At 33.4% G+C, this 24,060-nt stretch overlaps 1 protein-coding gene across 1 annotated transcript; it reads left to right on the top strand.

The window, feature by feature from the left end:
• Positions 1–21,996: 21,996 nt before the first annotated feature.
• Positions 21,997–23,284, top strand: LOC129804164 (chymotrypsin-1-like). The gene is made up of 2 exons (XM_055851239.1): positions 21,997–22,101; positions 22,259–23,284. The coding sequence occupies exons 1-2, from the start codon at positions 22,050–22,052 to the stop codon at positions 23,011–23,013; spliced, it is 807 nt and encodes a 268-aa protein (XP_055707214.1). The 5' UTR covers positions 21,997–22,049; the 3' UTR covers positions 23,014–23,284.
• The last annotated feature ends 776 nt before the right edge of the window (positions 23,285–24,060 follow it).

The raw sequence follows: 24,060 nt of genomic DNA, 5'->3' as shown, positions 1-24,060 counted from the left end.
ACATTAATTTTCTTCATTTAAAACAAAAAGTAAAAACAAATATGCTTTTAAAACTGCAAAATTATTTTTAAAATATTCGAATAGTTTAGAATTTGAAGTTATTGCAGGTGGTGAAAGTGAAGTGAGACTGACTTTCTGAAAGTATTTGTAAGCTTTATATTTCAAAATTTTAATTAGAAAGTCCAGAATTCTGAATTAAACTATTATCTAATATTTAAGAGCTCTCGAAATTTATGGGACATGAAACAAATGCATCAATGAAAGCAATTCAGTTATTTTGAATTTCTTGCACTTATGCACTTCAGCACCTGTCGAAGTATTTTGGAATTTCTCATCGAATTTATAAATTCCTATTTAGACTGGGTGTACAAGTGCCTTATCATAATTGTGCAATTGAGCACTAAAATCTCAGAACGTGTCCTTCATATTGGTTCCACTTCAGGAATTAACTATAGTAATATACAGTTCTCTGACATCTCAATTGTCGGAGTGGTTGAGTGCAACAAAGTGGAATCGATCGGTTTAGAGTGATAAAGTCATTGAATGCAATTAATTTGTCAATTTCTGTGCAGAAAACCCAATTCACTATGATCATACCGATTGCATTTTGAGTAGAATATGGCACAATAAATCGTTTATAATGGCAATACAGAATATATTATTAATATATGTCCATCATTCTCGCTCCCATTTTGACAGATATGAGAAATTTCTGGCATAGTTTCGTATTTTCACCGGTCGATTGACTTTTTTTTCTCTCAGGCCGGAAATGCCATGGATACATTTCCTGCTCTGATGGCACGTCTTTCTCTCTCTTGGAAAGCTTCAACATATGCCCAGTGGGTGGTTGGGTGGCCGGTGGAGTGCATAATAAAACGATAGAACAAGTCTCTGTTAGCTTAAAATCGTTTTTCACACACCATATCTTCAGTCCATTGTGCCGCAATGTTCTGAATAACACTGAAAAGCTGTATCGTTACATCAACCCACACCCCTGGGCAGCGCATTCTATTGGGAAGTGTTTTATGTTTCATGACTGACTAAAATATGCTTTTACATTAAACGTTTGTTTAGGTCTTTTGTTTAAGACGCAATAAATGTAATATTTATTGAATCTCTGAACAAAATACACCAACATATTGCAATAAAGTTAAGTACAAATTCTTACGGCATAAAAGTACAACAAATATACTTTTGTACAAATTTTGGAAATATTTATGTAATCCCAAATTTAGTATCGATACTGAAATCTGTTAATAATCGCCGACAATATAGACCGGTTATGCTAGAATGTTTACAACTACGAGTTGAAGAGAAGGGTAAATTAAGATAATGACCTCTCATTAAAAAGATTTGTACATCAATTACAATATTAGCGATCAGTCTAGATTGGCTATAAGTGATTTTCAAATGCGAAACAACTCGAGTATGCATGCAAATTCGATTTAAAATTGAGATTGGGGTAGAGGATGTAGGGATACATCAAATATTATTTTTTGTATTATGACCAACGCAGAATAACTTTCGTTAGTCAACATGTTTCTGACATTTCAATGAGAGTGAGTGAGATCTAGATCTAGTCATCTCGCTCATTCTCATGGGAAATTTTGAAAACATGTTTACAAACAAAAGTTAATGTGCGCTACAAAATATTGATATAAATGTTCTCTATAAATATGCCAAAGTAACCATAAAAACCGGTTAAGGAGGGTGTCGAACTTATTGAGGTTATGTGTTATGGAAATTGGTTCTGAAACAATGGGGCCCCTATCGTTGTTCCTAACTAAGTTCAAATGTTCAAAAAAATTGTGGTGTTTTGTGAGCCTTTCATATACGTTTTTTATTATCAAATTCAGTCAAACTGAGGTCAAATTGAGAAATCAGACTGATATACAACGTTCAGTATTATGTGAATTTCACCTCCAATATCTACGCCTCCCAAGGGGTAACTCATATTGAGAAACCCTCGTCAATTGTCCGAGAAACGCTTCGCGAAACCCGAGAAACCCACTTTTTGCATCGCAAAACCCGAGAAACCAGAAACCCTTGTCAGAAAAAATGGGAATGAGTTACCCCTTGACGCTTCCACTCAAACTACAGAAAACCGACCTCAACGCTTCTATTTGAAAATTTAATACACTCCGCTCTTCGTTATCCGGCATTTCGATATATGGATAACAGTTTCCAAAAGTGACATCTGCTTTGTAAATTTATTTATATTAATCATACAGTTTCTACGGCGTGAATTAAAGCATTATCATTTTTTAAGGTTTTTAATGAAAGTGATACGTAATTATGATGCAAAATGAAACGTAAACATACCACAATGAAAATTCTGTTGTTTTAAGACAGCATTAAAAACAGCAAAAATATAAAAACCGTTGACCAGATTGATATAAATATCATTTTATGCCCCAATCTGCGGGATAACCAAGAGATGAGTGTAGCGTATACTACACTATTCTAAAATTTTAATTTGGATAAAAAAGATTATTTGAGAACAGACTTGACCAAAGACTTGGAAAATGGGAACAGTTATACAACTGGTGATGGTGGCCCAACAAGTTAAGGAGAAAGTGTCCATGCTTTAAACGGTCCCAAGCCTCACAATGACTAAATTTTTCCTGTTTTTTTTTTGTTTTTTTCAAAAAATGTGACTCATCGCACTCATGTTTTAAGAACTAAGGAAAAGTGTCCTGTTTTAAAATATATTGCGCAGCCACATTTATTCAGAAACATAGGAAAAATTTAGTCATTATGAAACTTAGAACCGTGCAAAGCATGGGCACTTTAGCCTACTCTTGTTAAGGGTGGGCTGACGTATACACTAATATAAGCAAGGGGGGAGATATTTGGGTGAAAATGTGTACACCACTTCCAGGCACTTCCAAAATTTGTATGGAAGAGCCATTCTCACTTACAAAATTTCGCAACGCTCTCGAAAATGTGGTAACACTTCCAACACTTCTTGCACTTCCATGCACTTTCATATTTAGAAATCAGTAATTTATTTAATCTGATGAACAATCTAATTAGGAAAACTTTCAAAAATCTCAAAAAAATAATTTTTACACATATTTTTTTTAAAATTTTTCCTATATTTTGCTTTTCTCGTGCCAGAATAAGGGGTCTATGAAGTGGTATTAACATATTTTGAATTTTCCCAAGAGACTAGTGAAGCTACTTTTGGAAAATAGACTCTCTAAAAAATGTACTGTCGTTTGCAAATATTGAAACTGTGCTGTAAAGTCTGCAAGAGTACGAATCCAAGAACTAATTCAGCACTTTACACGTATCTTCAATTTCTATTAAGCTTGATTCTCACTGTGGTTTCAAAATTCCTTAAAATTACTTAAAATGTTGATGATTTACTAATCATTTATTGCAACAAGCTTGGCTATTTTTTCTGGATTTATTCGCTATTGTTGTATTAGATCAATTTCTCAATCACCTATCGACAATCTATCCAGAAAAAGTTCTTCATCGCAAAATAAGGGAAGTGTACCACGGATCGGAATGTTAAGAAACATGCTCTATATTTATCTGAAAATGATTAGACCCAAAATACTATTTAGTAGTTTTTCGTATGCCAGTTGTTACATTAGTGATCCATTTAACTATTTCCGTGTATTTATAATTTCGTTATTTACGGAAATTACTAATATATCGGTTTAAATTTAAGTGCAAGGATGCACTGTGTTCCACGGATCGGAAGACGTTTTTAATGAGGATTCATCTGCTTCCTAGGCATCCAAGTCACTCTAATAGTCTTCAGTGAAGCTTTTTCATCACTCTTACACTGTGTACTGTATATTCACACGAGAAAAAAACTTCTAAAATTGTCTAACTTAATGAAATATTCATTGGTAAATAGTTCGTTTACAAAAAAAATATCTAGTAATGGCCGTGAAGATGACCTGTGCGCGCTGAGTGCAATTTTCCACGAAAGCAAGTGTACCGATCCAAGGAACAGATGGAACATAAATAAAAAGGTGCACTGATCGTGAAATTAGAATCACTAAAAGAATTACTATCATTTTGTGTAAAAACTTTGCACAACTTTCCATGAGGTAAGAAAAGAACAACAAAATGTACTTCCATCTCTGTCGGCCTATTTTTTCCAAGTAATTAAAGGGCTAAAGTAACTAAAAATTTATCCCCAAAAGTAATTGGGATATCAATTGAGTAAAACAAATCATTCAAAATCAGTCAATTTTCGTACGATGTGTAATGCTATAGCAGGGAATGGGTTAAAACAAGCGATATAGTAATGTCGATTTTTGAAGATTGATTCCTTGGAACCAAATATACTCTGACTGATCCTCGAGAATATTTAGCCTGTAAATTTGGCAGTAAACATTTTTTTTGTTTCACAGAAAGTTTTAAAACCTTGTTTTAAACACATACAGCACTTTGTAGTGGATTATGCGGTATGTACCGTCTAAAGTGAGTTAATATTGGTGGAATTGAAAGGTGAGACGAGAGAAAAGACACACTATTCAGTATATCCGGTGTTTCAATGCGATTTCACACCCCTCAGCCCGTACTCTCGAGCCAAGTAATGGCCATAAGGGTGGGTTTTATTCCATTTTGCTCAGGACACGAATCCTTCGTGAGACGAAGGATGCATTTATTTGTTTACCTGTTTTCCTCATGACTTTCTATCTCTGAACAGCAACTGCCCTTTTTTCCATTTCTAGAAGATTATATGTACAGAGAATAAAAGTCACTAGTGAGATACGACTGATAACACTTTTATATGCGATAAAATAGATTGTTTTATTTTTCCCCATCGACTACCTGGCTCCTGGATCAGTTCCAATTTCCCAGAGACTAAAAATGATGTTGCAGGAGAAAATTGCACAACTGCTAATGGTATTTTTTTCTACTGTGCGAAAGATACAGCAACAAATAAGATATTTATGAGCTTTTTAGATGTTTTTCTCCATTTTCAACTCTGTATCTCTTAGTTTCTGTTCCTTTTATGTTCCTTTCAGGACAAATAAAATTTTAAGCTGATGAATAGAACTATGTGAGTGTGCATTAACTGATTTCTGAAATTATGAATTTGATGAATAAAAATAAATTCTAAACGTTTATGCGTTCGTTTTTCAATTTCGCTTGAGGAAAGGCCTATTACCTTTAAGATGTTTGTTGGGCGCATTTTATGATTAGTATTATTACTGAGAAATTTGAGACAACACAACATAAACTTTATAGGAATTTTAATTTTTACGACAATTTTTCCATCTTATACCTACCTGATCGAATTTCAACTACTAAAGTTTGGTATTAGAAATTAGTGACTCTGAGAGTACTTTTATAGCATATTGTGTTTAACATGAAACATTCTCCAGAAATTGCATTGAAAACCACATAAAACGCAACAACAATCACCTTAGACCTAAATTTATATGCTTATTCATGTATTATGAGAATGTGTCTCCAATCGAAAGTACAAGAAATGCCCTAAATGGTCAAAGGTGCAAACAATTAGCCAAATTCGAATGATATTTACTTCCAAAGTAACAGCCAATAAATTGTTCGGAAAATATTACGTGATTCAGTTGCGTTTCCCAATCGTGTCTCACCTTTCTTGGAAAGCAATGTTTTTTTTTTGTATTAAATACAAGAAACTTTTATTCATATAGAAAAGAGATCGTGTTTGTCTCTTCATGGAGGGTTTTTTTCCTGCTACACATATTTTTTCGTGTGTAATAATTCAAGTACAGCTGAAGGTATAAATTATTCAGATTAGACACCACAATTATTTGTTATTTTATTTATAACATTTAGACACCACGCAAACTTGAGGGTAAAATTGATGACTTGTGCTTTCCACCATGCCCTTCAGGTGCCTCTCTGGAGGGATGTAGAGTAGTGCCATAGGTTATAGTCAATAATGTACTTGGTCCTCTCGCAAAATTCTTCAGTTTTTATTGAAAAATAATTTTCAAGAGGGAAAATATTAATTGTACAACAGCAATGCTTAAATTTAAAAAAGTAACCAAAAAATATGTTGCTTTTTAGTTTACATGACCCACGTAGAAAAGGACCACAGAAACGACAATGTAAAGAATCTCAGTTATTTATTGCTAGTAAATCTTGTTTCAGGAATATTATAACACAACAGAAATTAAATTTGAAATTGTGTAATTTACAGAAGATAATCAATAGCATTAGTGTCAAGGGGTTATTCATAAGCAAATAGAGTGGCTCGAGTTCCCTGTTCCCTGAAAAAATACATGAGTTCCCCGGGTTCCCCAGAAAAAGACATGAGTTCCCCGGGTTCCCCAGAAAAATGCATGAGTTCCCCGGGTTCCCTGAAAAAATACATGGGTTCCCCGGGTTCCCCAGAAAAATACATGAGTTCCCCGGGTTCCCCAGAAAAATGCATGAGTTCCCCGGGTTCCCTGAAAAAATGTATGGGTTCCCCGGGTTCCCTGAAAAAATGTATGGGTTCCCTGGGTTCCCCGAGAGTTCCCCGGGTTCCCCGTGAGTTCCCCGGGTTCCCCGTGGGTTCCCTGGTCAGATTGGCTCGAGTTCCCCGAAATGAGTTACCCCTTGATTAGTGTATAGTTGTAAAAAGGTACTCAAAAAGTTCAAAATTAACCTTAGTGCTAATGATGACCGAGGCTCAAGTGGTCAAAATCAACCACAAATGGTGAATTTGACATGATTTTTTCAGTGGTTAAATGAAACATTATAAAGTAGTTATTATCATGAAAGAATTATTGCTAAACGCATCTGAATATATCAATAAGCAATACCCCGTAAGAAAACCAAGCCAAAATTTTATTCAACATTTGTTCAAGTTGAACGAAAAAAATACCCAAATCTGTATTGCGAATTTTATGTTTAATATGTCCATAAACCGTGCAACCACCCTACCATTCGTTTTACGTGTGAATTTTCTATATTATAGCAAAATTGAAATGGTTATTTAATTCTTTCCTGACAATTCACCCCTGATTTTCAATTGAAAGCCTTGGGTTATTGATATGTTTGGTTTAGTGGGGCATTTGGATATTTCATTGTCATCCTGGTGGATGGCATATTGTTACAATTTGGTAATACAAGAGGTCATAATAAATTATGCAGGCAACATATTTCCAATCATATCCCACAATACATTTATTTGTTCAGCCAGCCAACCTATATCTCTCGTACGTCAATCATTGTGATAAATATTGAATTATTTATAGTGTATAGATATTTGGCGAAGGAGGACACCTGTACAAATGACACACAAAACACCCCCTATTCATTGTCAATATTCACAGGGAATTAGACATCGAGGGGGGTTTGACCTAAACACTTCGTCTTTCATGGAACGTGCTCCTTTTTTCCATCCTTCTGAATATTTTATCAAATTGCTGTATTGTGTCTTTTTTGCCCCAAAAGAACTAGAGAATCATGTAAAAGAGTCGTTTGTGGTTACCAATGTTTAAAAAAAGGGTGGTAAAGCCTCCCAGCCTTGGTCTCAGCAAAATGATCAGATGATCAAACTCGTGACTTAGACGCTATACCTTAAAATAACTTTCGCATTATTCATCTTTTACCGGTTCACAATCGATTTATTGAACACATTTAATCACTCAAACGAACTCACGATCTCCCAAAATGACTTAGGAGTAATATAATTGATTTTCTATTCAAAATATCGGTTTTGAATCGCTTTATTAGCGGTTTATAACCGATTGTAACCGGATCAGACTTGTCAGAAATTTCAATACCTTTTTAATGAGTTTAAATAGGGTATCACTCAGATGTATGTTAACGAACCTTGAAACGACTTATGGAGGGGTCTCTGTATGCTCTTAAGTCGCTGTTTCTAACTGTTTGACCTCTAAAGATGGCGACAACCGGACGGATACACGGATAAGACGGACAGACGGGCAAACAGTGTGACGTCAAAAAACTCGAAACTTTAGATTTCCCAAATTCTATCAAAATCATAGGATTTTATATATTGATGTCTCTGTGGAGTTCGAGCAGTAGAAATGAGATTGTAAGAAAAATTGCTAAATTCGCTCGAAACAGAAAGAACTTCAATTGGGTCATTAAGAAAACGGGATCTCAGTGGCGCAATAGGCAAGACAGTTGAGTCTTGGGTGGATGAGATCTCTGACTCGACTCTCACAATTGTGAGTTCGAGTCCCGCCCGGTACAAGTAACTGAATACCAGGAAAAGACATTAATAAAATGTACCATAATGCATCGCCTCTGCCCAAAAACTCCGGGGGCACAGAGGAAGCATCCACATAGCGGGAAAGGCGCTCCTTGACGGTCTACAATGGACTTAGCACATTATTCAAATACAGGATGTACAACTTTGCAGCATGATTACTTTGTAAAAAATATATCCCGATACGATTAATAATAAATTTAAAAAAAAGACAAAAATAAATAAATAAAACTGCAACAGTTAAATTAGTTCAGCAAAATTTACATTTTGGCTAAAGTTAAATTAAATTCATTAAAAAGGATATTCACAACCGATCAAGCTCTGGAACACCTTTTAGATCAGAAAAATTTAATTAAATGAAAACTTTGATCCTTTTCTCTTTCAATCGAATTTCATTTTTATCACAATTTTCATGTTTAAATTCAAATTGAATTTGTCTTTTTCATTAGAAGATCATCAAGATCATCCATCAACTAATTTTGATTTCTTACAATTTTCCTGATCCACAAGATAGGCGTAAAAGAAATATATTCAAATTAAAATTTTGTCAAATTCCTTTAACATAAAATTAAAATTGATCCCATAAAAATAAAATTTAATAATTTAATAATGAAATTCGATCTGCAAGAGTTTATTAAATTAGATTTTGTTCGAATTTAATTTTCTATTGACTGACAATTATTAACATATTATTTTTCTTTCAATCCTTAGGTACTCATTACATTTATTTTTTTGCAAAAAGGAATCTTAAAATGGCTCTAGGTCCACTTCTTATTGTCAGAATTAAATTCTGATTGGTGTTTTAGAAAGGCTTCATTAAATGCAAAGACTCTTCCAAATTATAATTTAGTATAACCACAGTTAAGTGCGCTAAAACTAGAAAATTGGTATTCGAAAATTCGATGTCGAATGGTTCCGAGGTATTCGACATCGAATTTTCGAATACTAATTCAATGTCAATGAACTTTTACTATGTATATCGTAGTTGAAGTCGAGACCATTCCAACTTTAAGTTGCGCTCTGTCCTTGGTCTACCATGAGCAAAGCTTTAAGTAAATATGCAAAGATTTATTAAATTAGATTTTGTTTGATATTAATTTTTTACTGACTTCTTAATTGATCGTATTTAATTTTTTACTGATCTAATTTACTATTTTTACTGACCGAATTGGATTTACTTTTGATGATTTTCTCATTTATGGAGTAAACATTGTACTAAATTTATTTATTTTTTTTATATTTACATTTATAGTTTTTTCATAAATTAAGAAAAATCAAATTAAGAAATTTTTATATCACTTTCAACTACATTTGCATTCGATAGTTGCGAAATTCGTTCTTCCACCATTTCCCATTGCATTTTCTTCCACGAAAAATTGAAAGATATGTCAGAAGAGTGTTTTTTCCTCTCGAGAATTTCTCGCTTCTGTTGCTCTGCACGGTTTCTATTGTGGTTGGTACTCAATGTTTGGCATTAACATGAAAAAGCAACCACCTCTCGAACCACTAACATTTCAATATCATTTTCATCTTGCTCCTTCTCGTCTTTTTATAGTAAACCCACCCAGTCCATATTTCCGTCATTCTGACTTTCTACTGTGACTTACACGGGAATCTTTTCATTGTTGTGCTTTCCCGCTAGAAAAAAAAGCTCCCCCAAATGCTATAAATTGTAAAGTCGATTCAGTGTGGCGATATTTTTGAATTTATGATTATTTTATCCACATGTGGCAGTTTCTCCATTCGCGCTGTTGCTCGCAAGAGACACCGTCTGCATCAACCAACCGATTCGACGAGGGGTTGGAGAGAGTTTTCGGTTTTGGGCTGCTAAATTTAGGGTTTTTTCACCAAAATCATTTATTGAAAAAGATTCTTCTTTTGCTATTTATTCTATATTAAAATTGGTTAATTTAGGGAAACAATTTTGTTCTTCATTAAGTGACATACTTTATAATTTAAATAGATAAAACGTATTGTGGAAAGAAAATTTGCAGAATGCTTAAACTGAGAGGTTGAGCATTCGGCTGTTTTTCCTTGTCATTGTTTTTCTTTTAAGTTGGAATAGGTTTCTATCCAATTAAATTGATTTTAAATAAAATCGAATTGAATAAAAAATTGCAAAAAGTAGTGTTATTAAATTTCCGGTTAAAATTAATTGATTTTAGAAGCATTCATTGCCAATTGAAAATAATTAATAATTTGTTTAAAGATCATATGACTTTTAAATTTAAATAACAAAAATATGATTTTATACTATAATAAATTATCGGTATGGTGTATTTAACACATAATTCTTAGATTTTTTTTCATGTTCAAAGATTCATCAAGAGTAAGAGGGGTTCGTTATATATGTACGATATCATTCTGAAACTTGCCCACAAATCTGAGATAGCGCATTCTCCTATAGCAAAAAAATAGACTACTATTAATATTCAAGGGAACGAGATTCATAATATTCCTGCTTCATTATAGTTTTTCTTATAATCAGCAAGTAACTCTTTTAATAGATTTTTCTGGTGATATTTCATAGATTGAATATTCGAAATCCAATTCTAATTATTTTAATATCAAAAACATTTTATAGTTCGCTATTTACCTTTTATTTCCAGCTTAGCGAAATGCTGGAACTCACGAAATAGAGCTCCCCGTGAATTAGTTTTCTCATGATTTTTTGGTGTTTACTGGTCTACTAAAAATCAAATTAATTCATAAATTTCAAAAGCATTTGGAAATTTAAAAAAAATCGGTACTTAACCGATTCATTACCGATGACTGCCGATGCAGCAGGGTTCGAAATTTCAATACCTTTCCAAAAAATCTAAATTTAACCAAATCGGTTGAAAAATGGACCATGTAAAGTGATTGACCTTTGATTTTTAATAATTCAAAATGGAGAACTTTTCTATCAAATTTTACGAATTTCACCGAAATTTTGTGCAAATAGAGAGGTAGTTTCACTTTCAGTTTAAAGAATTTCACGTTTGAATACACCGAGCAAAATGTTGATGGTAAAATTTACCATTCTCCATACAAAAATTTAATGGGCGGATTGTAAAAAAGTCACCCAGCAAACGCGATATTAGATCGCACTGTCGAAAATTGTAGCATTTACGTTCTCGCCTTTAGAATTTACCATCTTATGGATAGTAAACTCTAATAGCCGTATGGTAAATTCTATAATATCCCCGGATAGTAGATTTTACTAGCCGGATAGTAAATTTTACTGGCAGGATAGTAAATTTAACTAGCCAGATATTAGAAAGAAAAAATGTTTGAAAAATTTAATTTTTAATTTTTTAAATTTATTTTTGGCCATTGTTTGAGGGCTTGGCACATTGGCGATTGCGCAGAGATTTGAACACAGAACTCTTGTGATGCTGGTCGAGCATCTTTCAGCTGCGTCACGAATTTCTATAATATTTACAATGCATTTCGGGACATTCCACGATGACATTCTAATAGTAGGATGGTAAGTTTTTTTTTAATTCTCCCTTTGTCCAAATTACTATCCCCCGTTGAATACTGTTTACCAGTTAAATTCTAACATCTAATATCCGGCTAGTAAAATTTACTAGAGTCTCAGAGGTCAAGGTAAAATCTAAAGGAGGATAGTAGATTTTACCATCCAACTATTAGAATTTAATATCCATAGGAGTAAGTTTGAAAATTTCAAGATGGTAGATTTTAAAGGAAAATGTATATGGAGGATGGTATTTTCTACTATCTTTTGAGGCAGTAGAATTTGAAGACACTATTTGTAGAAAATACCATCCAAATTTTTCTCGGTGTAATAGCGGCCACCGCTGTCTTAGCGTAACTGATCAACATCCAGAATGAAAATAATGGAAAAGTTTTTCTCAGGTTGAATGAGTCATATGCGTCATCCAGAAGAAGAAAAGATAAAAAAGCAGCCTAAGACGCTAGAAGACTTAATTGTGAAAATAAAAGAAAAGAAAGCACAAAGGGCTTAATACTTAAATCGTGTATAATTTCCAGCAACCATTTTACTGATCGAAAAAAAAATGTTTAAAAACGTTTGTGTTTACAATTTAGCCGAGATACTTTTGGAGAACAAAACTCCGACTGTGAATAAATCGTCTGTGACTCTTCAGGCAAGTTTTATAATTTTTATTTAAAATTTTCCTAAAAGTTGACCAGCCTTCAGTATACCATAGACAACATTGAAATTCTTTGCTCAAACACACGAAGCAAAAGAGTTGAAGAAGAAGACGTAGACGACTAAATTAAATAAGGAGCACTATCAGCAGTCTGTTTTACCAAAATATCAATGACATTTAATACATAATGCAGACTGTGGGCGCAATCAAAATGACTGTATGGGGTGAGGGTTAGTGCTAGAGTCGACGTCGGCATCCCCACAAATTTACGATAATTTCCAACAGCCCCTACAACGCCACATATACCAGCAATTTGCCATTTGGTGAGTGCCGTAGATGAGGGAGAGAGAGCTTGGAGTACCATAAATTCTCGTAGAAAATCCACTCGAATTTCCGTTCTGCCCGAAATCAAACTATATAAATTGCTAATTAATATTCATGAGTTTTAGTTCCAATTTGTCTTCGAGGAGAACCAGAGGGTGGCATTCTCTGGCCGATGCTCCATTGAGATGTGTACATAAGTGGACGGTTTTTTTTTGCTGCTGTTTCTGTGGGATATTGGGACTAAAGGGGGTTGGTTTATCTCAGAAAAGGAGGAATGAAAAAAATAAACAAAATCTCTGGAATGGAGAATATGCTCTACAAGATATACCCATGTGGAAGACCAAACTCTAAAAAGCTAATGAGATTGGGATTCAAGTGGTCAGAGAGATTTTCTCTATTACATTTTAACAGAATTCATGCTGTAAGAAATGTCAACTGACTTACTTTATCATAAAATTTTCATTCAAGCTCTTCTCTGTCGATTATTCTAAAGATTCTCTATAGATTTTCCATGGAGATATTAAGAAATGTCTATGGAATATCCATAAAGCAATTGTGAAGTAGCGTTCATCGTCAGAAATTGCCCATCTTCTACCAACAAAGCGCATTCTATTGTTAAGGAAACTTCTCAATGGAATGCAATTTCAAGGCTCATCCTTTAGCTTTTCTCAACTCCATCGAAAAGGCCTCCATTGAGCTTCCTTGCAGCCATAAATAAAATTTTGAGGAAAACACGAAGATAATGCTGTGAAATAAATTTTATAAACTTATATACTCAGATTCAATTTTAGATACGGCTCTTTTCACACTTTAAATCCAATCACTGGAAATACAGATACATTTAATTTTCTTTCAGGCACGTCTCAAGATTAGAAGGCAATTTTATGGGAAATAGATGGAATTTATTGTTAATTCTTGTTTATTAAAAAACATTGGCTACTTCTTAGTTCTTTGAGATGTTAAAGTGATGCTATATTGAAATATATATCCAGAACGTGACACGATAGTTCCCAATCGAAAGGTCAGTGCGCAAATTCTTACTAAAATTCATGAATTTGTTGTCAATACAATTAACATAAAAAAATTATAGTAAAACCCATAAGTATGGTTGACTTTTAGGCAAGGTGTAAATATTTCTTCGTGTAGTGTTTCCTTTTATGAGCGAGTGGGAAAAACATAAGCTCGATTCTTTGAGTTTCTTGTATACCAATTGACATTCTTGCGCAATGAACAATTTATTTAGATTTTTGTGTAATATGAATATAACTCTGTGAGCCAATGGTCATGTTCCTGAATGTTTAATCAGGCACTACGAGTGAATTGTATGTCACTGCATTTTCCCTTTCATCTGCCATTGAAAGTGTTGGTTGGTCTTAAGATATTGACGACATTTCCACATGAAAGGTCGTGCAATTCAATAAGAGAGATATCGTGCGTGATTGATGGAAATTGTGGTAGCGCCTTCTTTTGCATCAGCATGGCAGAGTGTCAATTGATGGCTTATCGGGAGGTGTCCAGTAGCATTTCACACTTTCTATATATGATACTTCTCTCCAAACTACTGGACAACTTATGCAATGCACTTTTTAACGATCAACAACTTCAGCAAGTGAAATCTTTACAGAGGATGAAATATTTTCTTGAAAGATATCTGTCGATGATATTGCATAGTTTTTTTGACTATCACGATCATATAAAAGTAAAATAAGTACATAGTATGACCTTTTACAAAATCATGGCGTTCACTGATAGCTATTTTAACAGAAACTATAAAAATACCTATAAAGAAGTGACTTACTCAATATTCTACACAAGAAATAATATAAGCCACGCCCCTCTAGATGTTCTTCAAATCTAAAACAATCCACTTTCACAATTTAAATTGAAGCTCGGTCACAGAAGTTCCTGCCTATTATAGACATGCCCCTATAAGATTTATTTCCAAAGCATATTTTAGGATGTACTCCGGGGAAGCCCTACAAATGAGCCTTAAAGTTTCGAGCTATATAATAGCTTTAAAAGGGTCTGAAATAAACTTTAAAACTGAATCGTAAAAAGGAAACTTGCAAAATGAGTCACTTTTATAAATTAAATAGTGGGTGGATTGTAAAATTATTCATTTTAAGAATACGCCACGAACATAGTTTGTTCATTTATAACGTTCAGGTAATAGCTTCTCTAACTAAAATAAAAAAATATATAGGTTGACTATGAGTGACAATACTCCAATGCTTTATTTAATTGTCTCCATGACAAGTAGTAAAATCATTTTAAGATAATTCTTTGGTAGCAAAGCGTCCTAGCTTTGCGGTATGCTCGAAATCACGAGGCAGAGCTTTCCCTGAATTGGTTTTCTGCATGATTTTTTGGTCCTTACTGGTCTACTATAGCGATTAAATTGATTTGTAAATCACAAAAGTATTTCAAAATCACTTATTTGAATGGAGGACCTATGAAAGACCTATCACCTATGGAAAACCTATTTTTTAAAGTTGAAAAATAAGTCTTCCAAAGTAGCAAAAACTTTGACCTTCAAAAATTTAAGATGGCGATTTTTTAGGTCATATGTTTGAACGAAATGTTTGCCTACACCACCCCCAAAATATATCCAAAAATAAAATAATTCGCAAGAGCCCTTTCCTAAATAAATAAAAAAAACATGGTTTGGGTAGGGTTGGAAGGGGGTGGAGTATTAATAAAAAGCATTATAATGATCCTTGGATTAACTCATGGGGGGTCCCCCAAAGATCGAAAGTTTCTATCTCTTACCGTTTGGCCTCTAGATGGGTAACAAGTTTACGGACAAAAAAAAATATTTAAAAAAGATTGGTCATTTTCGGGTACTTAACCGGTTCAATACCGATTGCGACCAATGATATCTGGTTTGAAATCTAAAAACCTTTTCAAAAAATACAAATTTAATCAAATCGGAAGAAAAATAGGCCCTCCAAAGTAGTTAAACTTTTTCCTTCAAAAAGTAAAAATGGTGATTTCTTTAGGTCATAAGTTTGTTTGGACGAAATGTACACCTGGACTACCTCCAAAACATATCCAAAAATAAATGAAATTGTAGGAGTAGTTTTTGAAATAAATAAAAAAACATGGTATTGGAGGGGGAGATGTTGAAGAGAAGAAAAAAGAAATACCTAAAAGAAAGACCTTTTTATTGGGTGTCACCGAAAACCGCAAGTTGATATCTTTCACCATTTAAGCTACAGAACGGTGACAAGTCGAAAAACAGTCGATTAAACTGCTCTCTCTTTGAGTAGGAGCAGCAGTTCCACTATCACTACCATTGGTTCCAATGCTCACCGTGAAACAATGTCCCCTTTACCCCTTAGAAAAGTACACATTTTCTAAGAAGGGGTATTTTATATAGGAGGAAGCTTCTTAAAAGTAAAGTATGAAAGATTAGGGGCTAATTTAGGCTATAATTCAGTTTAACTGGTCCGACGGGAAGTGGAGAAAACGCCCTTCAAAGTTTTGAATATTTGCCCGAGGCTTGCAAATCTTCTCTGCACTCCTTCGCTTTTGCCCCTGTATCTTCACTGAGAGAAATCCGAAAAAGTTAAAATAACATTCCGAAAATATTAATTTTACCCTGCAGTATTGATCCAAAATCGGTGTAAATATTACCCTTTTTAGGTGTATTGGGGGTTAAAGTTACCCTTTTTCATGTTAATTTTACCCTTAAGAAGGTCTAAAATTAACATTAAAAAATGTTGATATAGTTTTACACCTAAATAGTGTTAAAGCTATGAGGAAAAAAGTTAATCGCACCCTGTTTTTTTCAGTGTTCGGAAATATTTTGAACTGACTTCAGAAATTTTTATGGAAGATAGTTAATCTTTCTATCTAAGTAATAAAAAATATATACTTCTTTTGACCTTGTAATTAGAGGAACCCCCTTAACGCATTTACACTTAATAAAATTATAATGCTAATTTATTGGTTTTAAACTCTTGAATTTTTACGAATACCTACTTTTTTTTTAATACGATTGTTTAAGAAATTACATTAAATTCAGTTAAGTTACTCAAAAAGAAAAATTGCCAACACTGAAGCTTTAACGAAACAGTGAAGAGCTCATCTCTCTTCCGAGCTTTTGCCTAACTCAGCACGCTATTCAAGTCGAAAGGCACAGTGTATGAAATCGATAGACATCAATAATTTATTTGTGCATTTAAATGAGGTGAATGGGAAAAAGGAATAAAATCGTGTCTCACATTTTATGTCTGTTTTTCTCACTTTTGCCCATTTTCGAGTGGTGTTTCTTTTCAAATTGTACAACACCTTCTATCCCCTACCTCTAGCACCTTTCTCAGCACAACTATTTCCAACCTTAACAAGCCTTTTGGTCCAAGAAAAAGGGGAAAAAAATCCAAAGAAGCTGAGGAACGCGTCCCGTTTGTAACACAATATCAATTACATACAATTTACATGTTCAGCATTTTGAAGGTTGCTGCTGTGCATTCAATTATTAATGCACCATGTCACAATATTCAATGGAAGTCACACGAAATGGGTGGCAAAAAGTCATTGGCAATTGGTGAGATTGTCGCACAATCACGTAAATCTATTTGTAATAAATTCTTCTACAGTATGGACAAAATATTCACTTAATTACAGCAAGGTTAGTCAATTTGCATTTAAGCCATCTAACACGATGAATTTTAATAAAATTCACTACTGACCTAATTTTATAAATTCTTTAATCCCAACAACACGCAGCATGTTTGGAAAAATTCAGCTTTTTGTATGTTATATTCAAACTTGGGGATAAATATTCAGTATCATAATATTTATAAATTTTAGGTTTTTTATTTTGATTGTCGTTTAATTGTAGCTTGGTATGAACATATCGATCGGCTTCAATTTAAGGCAAGCTATGTACATATTCAATTTTACCCAACAGAAGCGGATTATAGTGCAATTGATCTCAGAGAACACACACGTAATGAATGAGCAGGGCTCTGGTTAAAAATTTTAAATAAATAGAGAAATAACCTCATATGTTAGTCAAATTCTAAGGCAGAATTATAAAGGATATTTCGTCATTTCAACATGGAACTTGCAGACATCTTGAGAGTTAAATGACATTAAGAATTTCACTTAGAATAAGCTAATTTAGTTTATCACTTATAACGGATTTAAGGCCTTTTGTATACATTTAAAATCGTTATGGTGCTCATTAAAAGTTTTTTTGAAATATAAACTAAAGGACACTTAAAAAGCATTCCGTATCAGGAAAAATATCTAAAATCTAAGGGCTATATCGCTTAGTCCAAAATAATAATGAATGAACAATGGGGTAAAAGCCGTATATCATTTATCTAAAACCGGAAACTCTAGTCTAAAGCATAATTTAATATCTAAATTTTAATTATCAACAATAAACTAATAACTCCAGGTCCAGATAATATATTTTTAAAGATCGATTAACTTGACACATTGCTCTCGTCATCAGTTAAAATCATAAAATTGAAATGACTCGGAAATAATTGAATGTCACTGGCAATGTGAAAGTCCTTAAAAATTTCTATTTTACGGGAAGAAAAATTAAAATATTCCTTTCAAAAATCTCTGTCGCTACGCCAAAAATAGATTATTCCTCACAAAGTTATTTTACATTTACAGCCCATGAGTGTCGGCATAAAAAGTCCAATTTCATCATAATTGAATAGATCTCTCGAAGATTTAGACTTTGATTAATTTTCTTCTCCAGAATATTACCCTTTTATCATCTAGCAGTAGTCATTTGACCCAAGCTCTAATAAAGCTCTCAACATTCCTAAAGAACTTTCCACATGGCTCCCCACCATAAAAAAAAGTTGTCAACGTTAAACACGGCACTTGGCTAAAGTTCCTCATTTGCCAACTCATTTGATATCCCTTCTGCAGTGGACAGGGCTGTGATTGCCCTATAAAATCGTGGCGCCTTGAGAGTGATCCATCAATGAAGATGTCAAGTACAAACGCACCGAAGCCCGATTACATGGGATATGCCCATAAGTTGAACGAAGAAACGCATAAGTCAACCACAAATGGGGTGATAATGTGACGTTGGGAAATAATCGCAAGAGGCCAACCACTAAACACCCAGTTATGCACTAAACCAGCAAAATTTTTATGGATGTTGAGCATGCACGACGTTTTGCTCTTCATCATATATTTTTTTTCTGCTCCAAGGGGTTCCACCCACATTTGCAAAAGCCTTAAAAACCGTGAATTTTTCTCATTTTCGCACATTGTCACGATTATCCAGCGCAAGTCGTTAATTAAAGTTTTTTCTTTTGCCTTATGATATTTTTTGCACTTTAAATCCTTTTTTCGTGACGATTTTATATTTGAATAATTTTATCATATTTTTTTTTAATCCAGAAACTAAGGGGTACCCCTACCCCATTTGTGGAAAATCAAACCAACACCTTTGGCGCAAAGATCCCTGGGGCCGTATCCTCCAGATGTGAGAGTTTGATTTTGTGGGAAAAGCCAACTCTCCGTGTGGAACTCGCCTATTTGGTATCCACGAAATTTTCGATTGGAATTTTCTCATGAAAAACCGGGGAGAATTTTCGAGTGGTATTCCCGGTGAGAGTTTGATTAATTTGCATAGAAAATAAGCAAATAAATTAAAATATCGTGTTTTTAAAAGTTTTAAATGGTTTTTAAATGATTATGAAGTTTTTTTTTCTTAATAAACTGCGCAGGAATTCCGAACTTTTTTTCTTATTATCTCTTATTATTTTTCAAATTTTTTGAGTTTGATACCAATTATTTTCCAAATTGTTTATTATTTTAATATTATTTTGTTTCAACTCTCGTAAATAAAAAAAACGGTTGTTGCCATTTAATGATTAGATTTTTGATTTACCTATTTATATTCTTAATAAATACGAAATTAAACAGATTTTTAGAAGTTTACTTGGCCGTGAACTCTCTAAAACTCTTAATTTTTGTTTTAACTACTAAAACCGGAGAAAAAAGATCGCATTATTTATAGGAAGTTTATCGGGAAAAGGTTCATTTTTAGTAAGTTAAAATTGTTAGATCTCAATATTTTAAACGGCAAAAGTAATACCATTTATTTATAAAATTAATAATTGGATAATAATTGAACAAATATTTAAAAATCGTGTAGTTACGTGTTCTTCCATAAATTAGAATAAAAATATTGAGTGAGATTCTTGATATTCGCATCTATATTATCCTTTTCTATTCGACGTACAATCTAAGAAAAATTGTAACTTCTCTATTGAAAAACTATTTACAATGTTTTAAACGCTTTTCTTCAGGTTAATAAAGTCTTCATTTAAGAAAATTTCTTCAAATACTCCACGTAAAATAGAAAACTAAATGTCTAGAATTTTCTGTGAAAAACATATCAATTTTGAATTTTACTCTTGAGTGATTGTATGTATATCAGTATCTTCTAAATTTAAAATTTTCAACGATCTTTGTATTTTTTCTTAAATAGACGTTCGTATGTGTTCTTATAAAGATAAAACCGAATTCTGAAAGGGAAAAAATTCTATATTTAATTCTGTAATAATCGAAAAGTCCAAAAATTCTCGAATTGCCATTAAAATAGTAGAAGTGCAAATTGTTTATCAAACATTGCGAAAATATCATGAATATTTGTCGAGGTTCTCAACTATTGCAAAAATGTTACAAAAATATTCGTCAAATCCGAAAACATATACCAAATTAGCGACTAAGAAAACTGATATTGGCAAAATTCGTAACCTCTTAACATTTAATATGCCTCCGTCGCTTGAAAATCGGTTCGAAAAATCACAAAAAAAAATACAAAATAAGAATTGTTGCAGAATAATATTGCAGAGAAAAATAAGGCGAAAACTAAATTTACACTTTTTTTTCTTTCCCGAATTCCAGTTGGAATTTTACTTATTATTTTCAAAAAAGCGCAAATTATAAATGAAATTTTTTTTAATTTTACAGGAAAATATATAATTATATGAATCCAATAATATTTGTCAAATTGCTAAAAAAAAAAAGAAAAATTCAATTTTGTTGCACAAATCTCTGAAAATTCACTTCAGCATTATTTGACAATTTTCAGAAAATTTATTCAAAACCACAAGAAAAGAAGAAAATCTCTATACGTATAAATACCTATTTATAATTGAATTGGTGCAAATGCAAAGGACCTTTTTTATTTTTTTTTATTGTAGTAAAATATTAAAAGAAAAATAAAGAAATTTGGCATGAAATGCCGTTGCAGTTATTTAAGTGTTTAGAGGAGTCGCGATGAATAAATCAAAGATTAGAACAATTTTATTTAAATGTTTATTCATTCATTCACTGAGAAAAAAGAGGGTGCGATTAACTCTCTTTCCTTATAATATTAACACTTTTTAGGTGTAAAAATATATCTACATTTTTTAATGTTAATTTTACACCTTTTTAATGGTAAAATTAACATGAAAAAGGGTAACTTCAACCCCCAATACATCTAAAAAGGGTAATATTTACACCGATTTTGGATCAATACTGCAGGGTAAAATTAATATTTCCGGAATGTTATTTTAACTTGTTCGGATTTTTCTCAGTGTTGAATTTATAATTACTTCAGTATTCAGTTTTTTTGCGACGTATTCGTAGATACGGAGAGAAGGCAGGTGGGAAAATAGGCGAAAATGTCACGGAGAGAAGCTCGCGTAAAATCTTCTCTCACAAAGTGGAGGATACGGCCCCTGGTTCAATCCATAAACTGTGTCCAGTGCTTGGAAAAATATATGTAAAACTGTTAACATCTTCTAGGCCCATCTGGTGAAATACTGCCACTGGCCACAATGAAATTTCCCGGGTAACCCTAACGTCTTACTGAATTTGTATAAACATCGGAAATTGATATCTCTTAACATTAAGTCTCAAGGCTCATGATGAGTTGCAAATTAGTTCGAGCAATAAATTTTCAGGAAGAGTAGCAAAGATAAAAGACGTGACTCAATTCGTTCTCTTGATTAGATAAGATTAGTGTTGGTAAAACGAAAAGAAAATTGCAACTAATTTAATGAAGTTTGGAAAAAATCAATTGATACCCTAGATAAAGATCACGTAATCTTCAACACCTTCGTTACAGAGAAGAAAAAAAACTGAATGGAAACTCTCCGGCAATGTTATCACTTATCAGTAAACAGTGTTCAACAAAATTGTACCAATAATAACTGGTGTGGCATCGTTTACTAATTGAGAATTTATTTTTTGTTTTTTTTTTTCAAGAATAACGAAATATTTGGTGTAATTTTGTCGGACACTGTAAATCAAAGAAAAAACCCACTGATAAGATTTCACTTTACGACTAGGACAGCAAAACAATGTAAGAACTTTATTTGAAGCATCATTAACCGACGAGTGGTTTCTTGAGTTGTTTAACTTAAACTAAACGTGAGAAAATGTTCAAGTTTGTTGTTATTGCCTCACTTGCTGCACTAGCTTTTGGTGGTGGTGAGTTTGTGATTAGCTTTTAGTAAATTTATCTTATTGAATTAATTAGTGAACATTTTAGTAATTCGAAAAATTAGCAAACAAAAACTGATTTTAAAAAAGAAGTTTCAGACTACATATTTTAATCATGTTTGAGTGAAGAAACCTATTCTTGTAGAACTACCAACCCCTCATGATTTCATCACCGGTATCCACGATCCTGAAAATGTGAAGAACACTGGATACTTTCAAAATTTCATTATTGGCGGAAACACGGCCTCTCCTGGGCAGTTCCCCTATCAAGCCTCCTTTAGATTGAATTCCAATGCTCATTTCTGCGGTGGAATCGTAGCCAATAACCGATGGATTGTGTCTGCAGCTCATTGTACAATTAGTTTCACAATTGACGAAATATTCGTTGTCCTAGGAGCTCATTCTAGACTTTATGGAGGAGTAAATTATCAACTGGAGCAAATTATAAATCATCAACAGTATGACACAGTCACAATTGCAAATGATGTTTCCGTTGTAAAAACGACTGAGGCAATTGTCTTCAATAACCTAATTCAACCCATTGCTTTGGGATCCAGTTTTATCGATGGTGGTGTTAGCGCTGTTTTATCAGGATGGGGCATTACGTACCTTCCTGAAAGTAGGACAGCTGATCTTCAGTATCTTCACGTGCAAACCTGGACCAATGCAAACTGTAGGGATGCCATAGGCGATAACAGTGATTTTATAGTTTATGACCACAAAATCTGTGCTGGAGGAGTTGTTGGACAAGGGGCTTGTATTGCTGATTCCGGTGGACCATTGACGGTTGGTAATGCGGCTATTGGAATTGCTTCCTGGGGTATACCCTGCGCTATTGGTTTCCCAGATGTCTATGACCGAGTAGCATCACATCGAAATTGGATAATTGAACATTTCTAAAAATGTATAACAGCCTACCACGGACTTCAGATTTAGCAAAAATGTGGCTTAGTACAATTACAAAATAATGATTAAACTATAATCTATCTAAGTAAGAAAAAATGATGAAGATGGACCTAAATCAGTTTATTCTAGTGTTGTCCTTAAACTGAACCAATTCGCATTGCCTGTGAATATGATTCAAAACTGAACTTCGAAGATGCAATTTAATAATTTCGAGCCAGTTTTGTGAATAAATGTAAGTTTTCGTATTGAAAAGTTTGAACATAAATTTGAATGCTCTGTGTTTTCGAAAATCGTTTTTTTTTTCACCCAATGTTCGTACTTGAATTATGTCAAAGAATTGTTGTATTTTATGAGACTTTATAGAAGTCAATTCGTCTATCAAGATTACAACGGTCGTAATTCGAAAGTCGTGAGTCACTTTCCCTCTCTCGAACGGTACTACAATAGGATGTTCATGCGGTGAGAAGGAGGGTGTCTTGAGAAAGCCATGAAGAGAAGACCATCGGGCTCCATGTTCTGGGACTTGGAAAGTGGATAATTAGATTTCTCAGGGCCCAGGGCAATAAATTTGCTTTTAAACCCTCGACCTCGGGGCAGACCTAGGACAAGGTGGCTGATTCAAATTCAGGATCTTTCCTTGGAGCGCCTTGGGATTGAACCCGAACACCTTCCTGAAGTTGTGGAGGATCGACAGCCGTGGCCTGTTTACTTTGATCTCTTGGATCTGCGACCCCAATAGGGATATGCGGTTGAAAATTATAATGATGATAATTTTCTTTTAAAGTTCTGTTTATAATAATTACACCGGTTGGCTTTAGGTATAAACTTTCTGACTCCATGGCCTTTAGTTCATAATCAATTGGATAGTAGTAGATAGCGGTAATTTCTTAATTTTTGAAAATATTAGCCTCAATTCTGAAACCAAGATGAAGATCAAGAAAAATTCAAGATCTTTTGGTATTCTAAAATCAAAAGATCAAGATCAAGATGTCAAATCTGTCAAATGTCTTGGAAGCTTGAAATCCAAAACACAAACCGTGT

Source organism: Phlebotomus papatasi, chromosome 2 (assembly GCF_024763615.1).
Source record: "Phlebotomus papatasi isolate M1 chromosome 2, Ppap_2.1, whole genome shotgun sequence".
NCBI classification, from domain to species: domain Eukaryota; kingdom Metazoa; phylum Arthropoda; class Insecta; order Diptera; family Psychodidae; genus Phlebotomus; species Phlebotomus papatasi.
The sequence above is the reverse complement of the archived record's forward strand: the minus strand, read 5'-3'. Positions and strand labels throughout refer to the sequence as shown.

Excerpts from the sequence above, each read along its gene's own strand:
- LOC129804164 (XM_055851239.1), top strand. The coding sequence starts at position 22,050 with ATGTTCAAGTTTGTTGTTATTGCCTCACTTGCTGCACTAGCTTTTGGT. Across the intron at positions 22,102-22,258 it reads TGCACTAGCTTTTGGTGGTG|AACTACCAACCCCTCATGAT; the intron begins GTGAGTTTGTGA and ends CTATTCTTGTAG.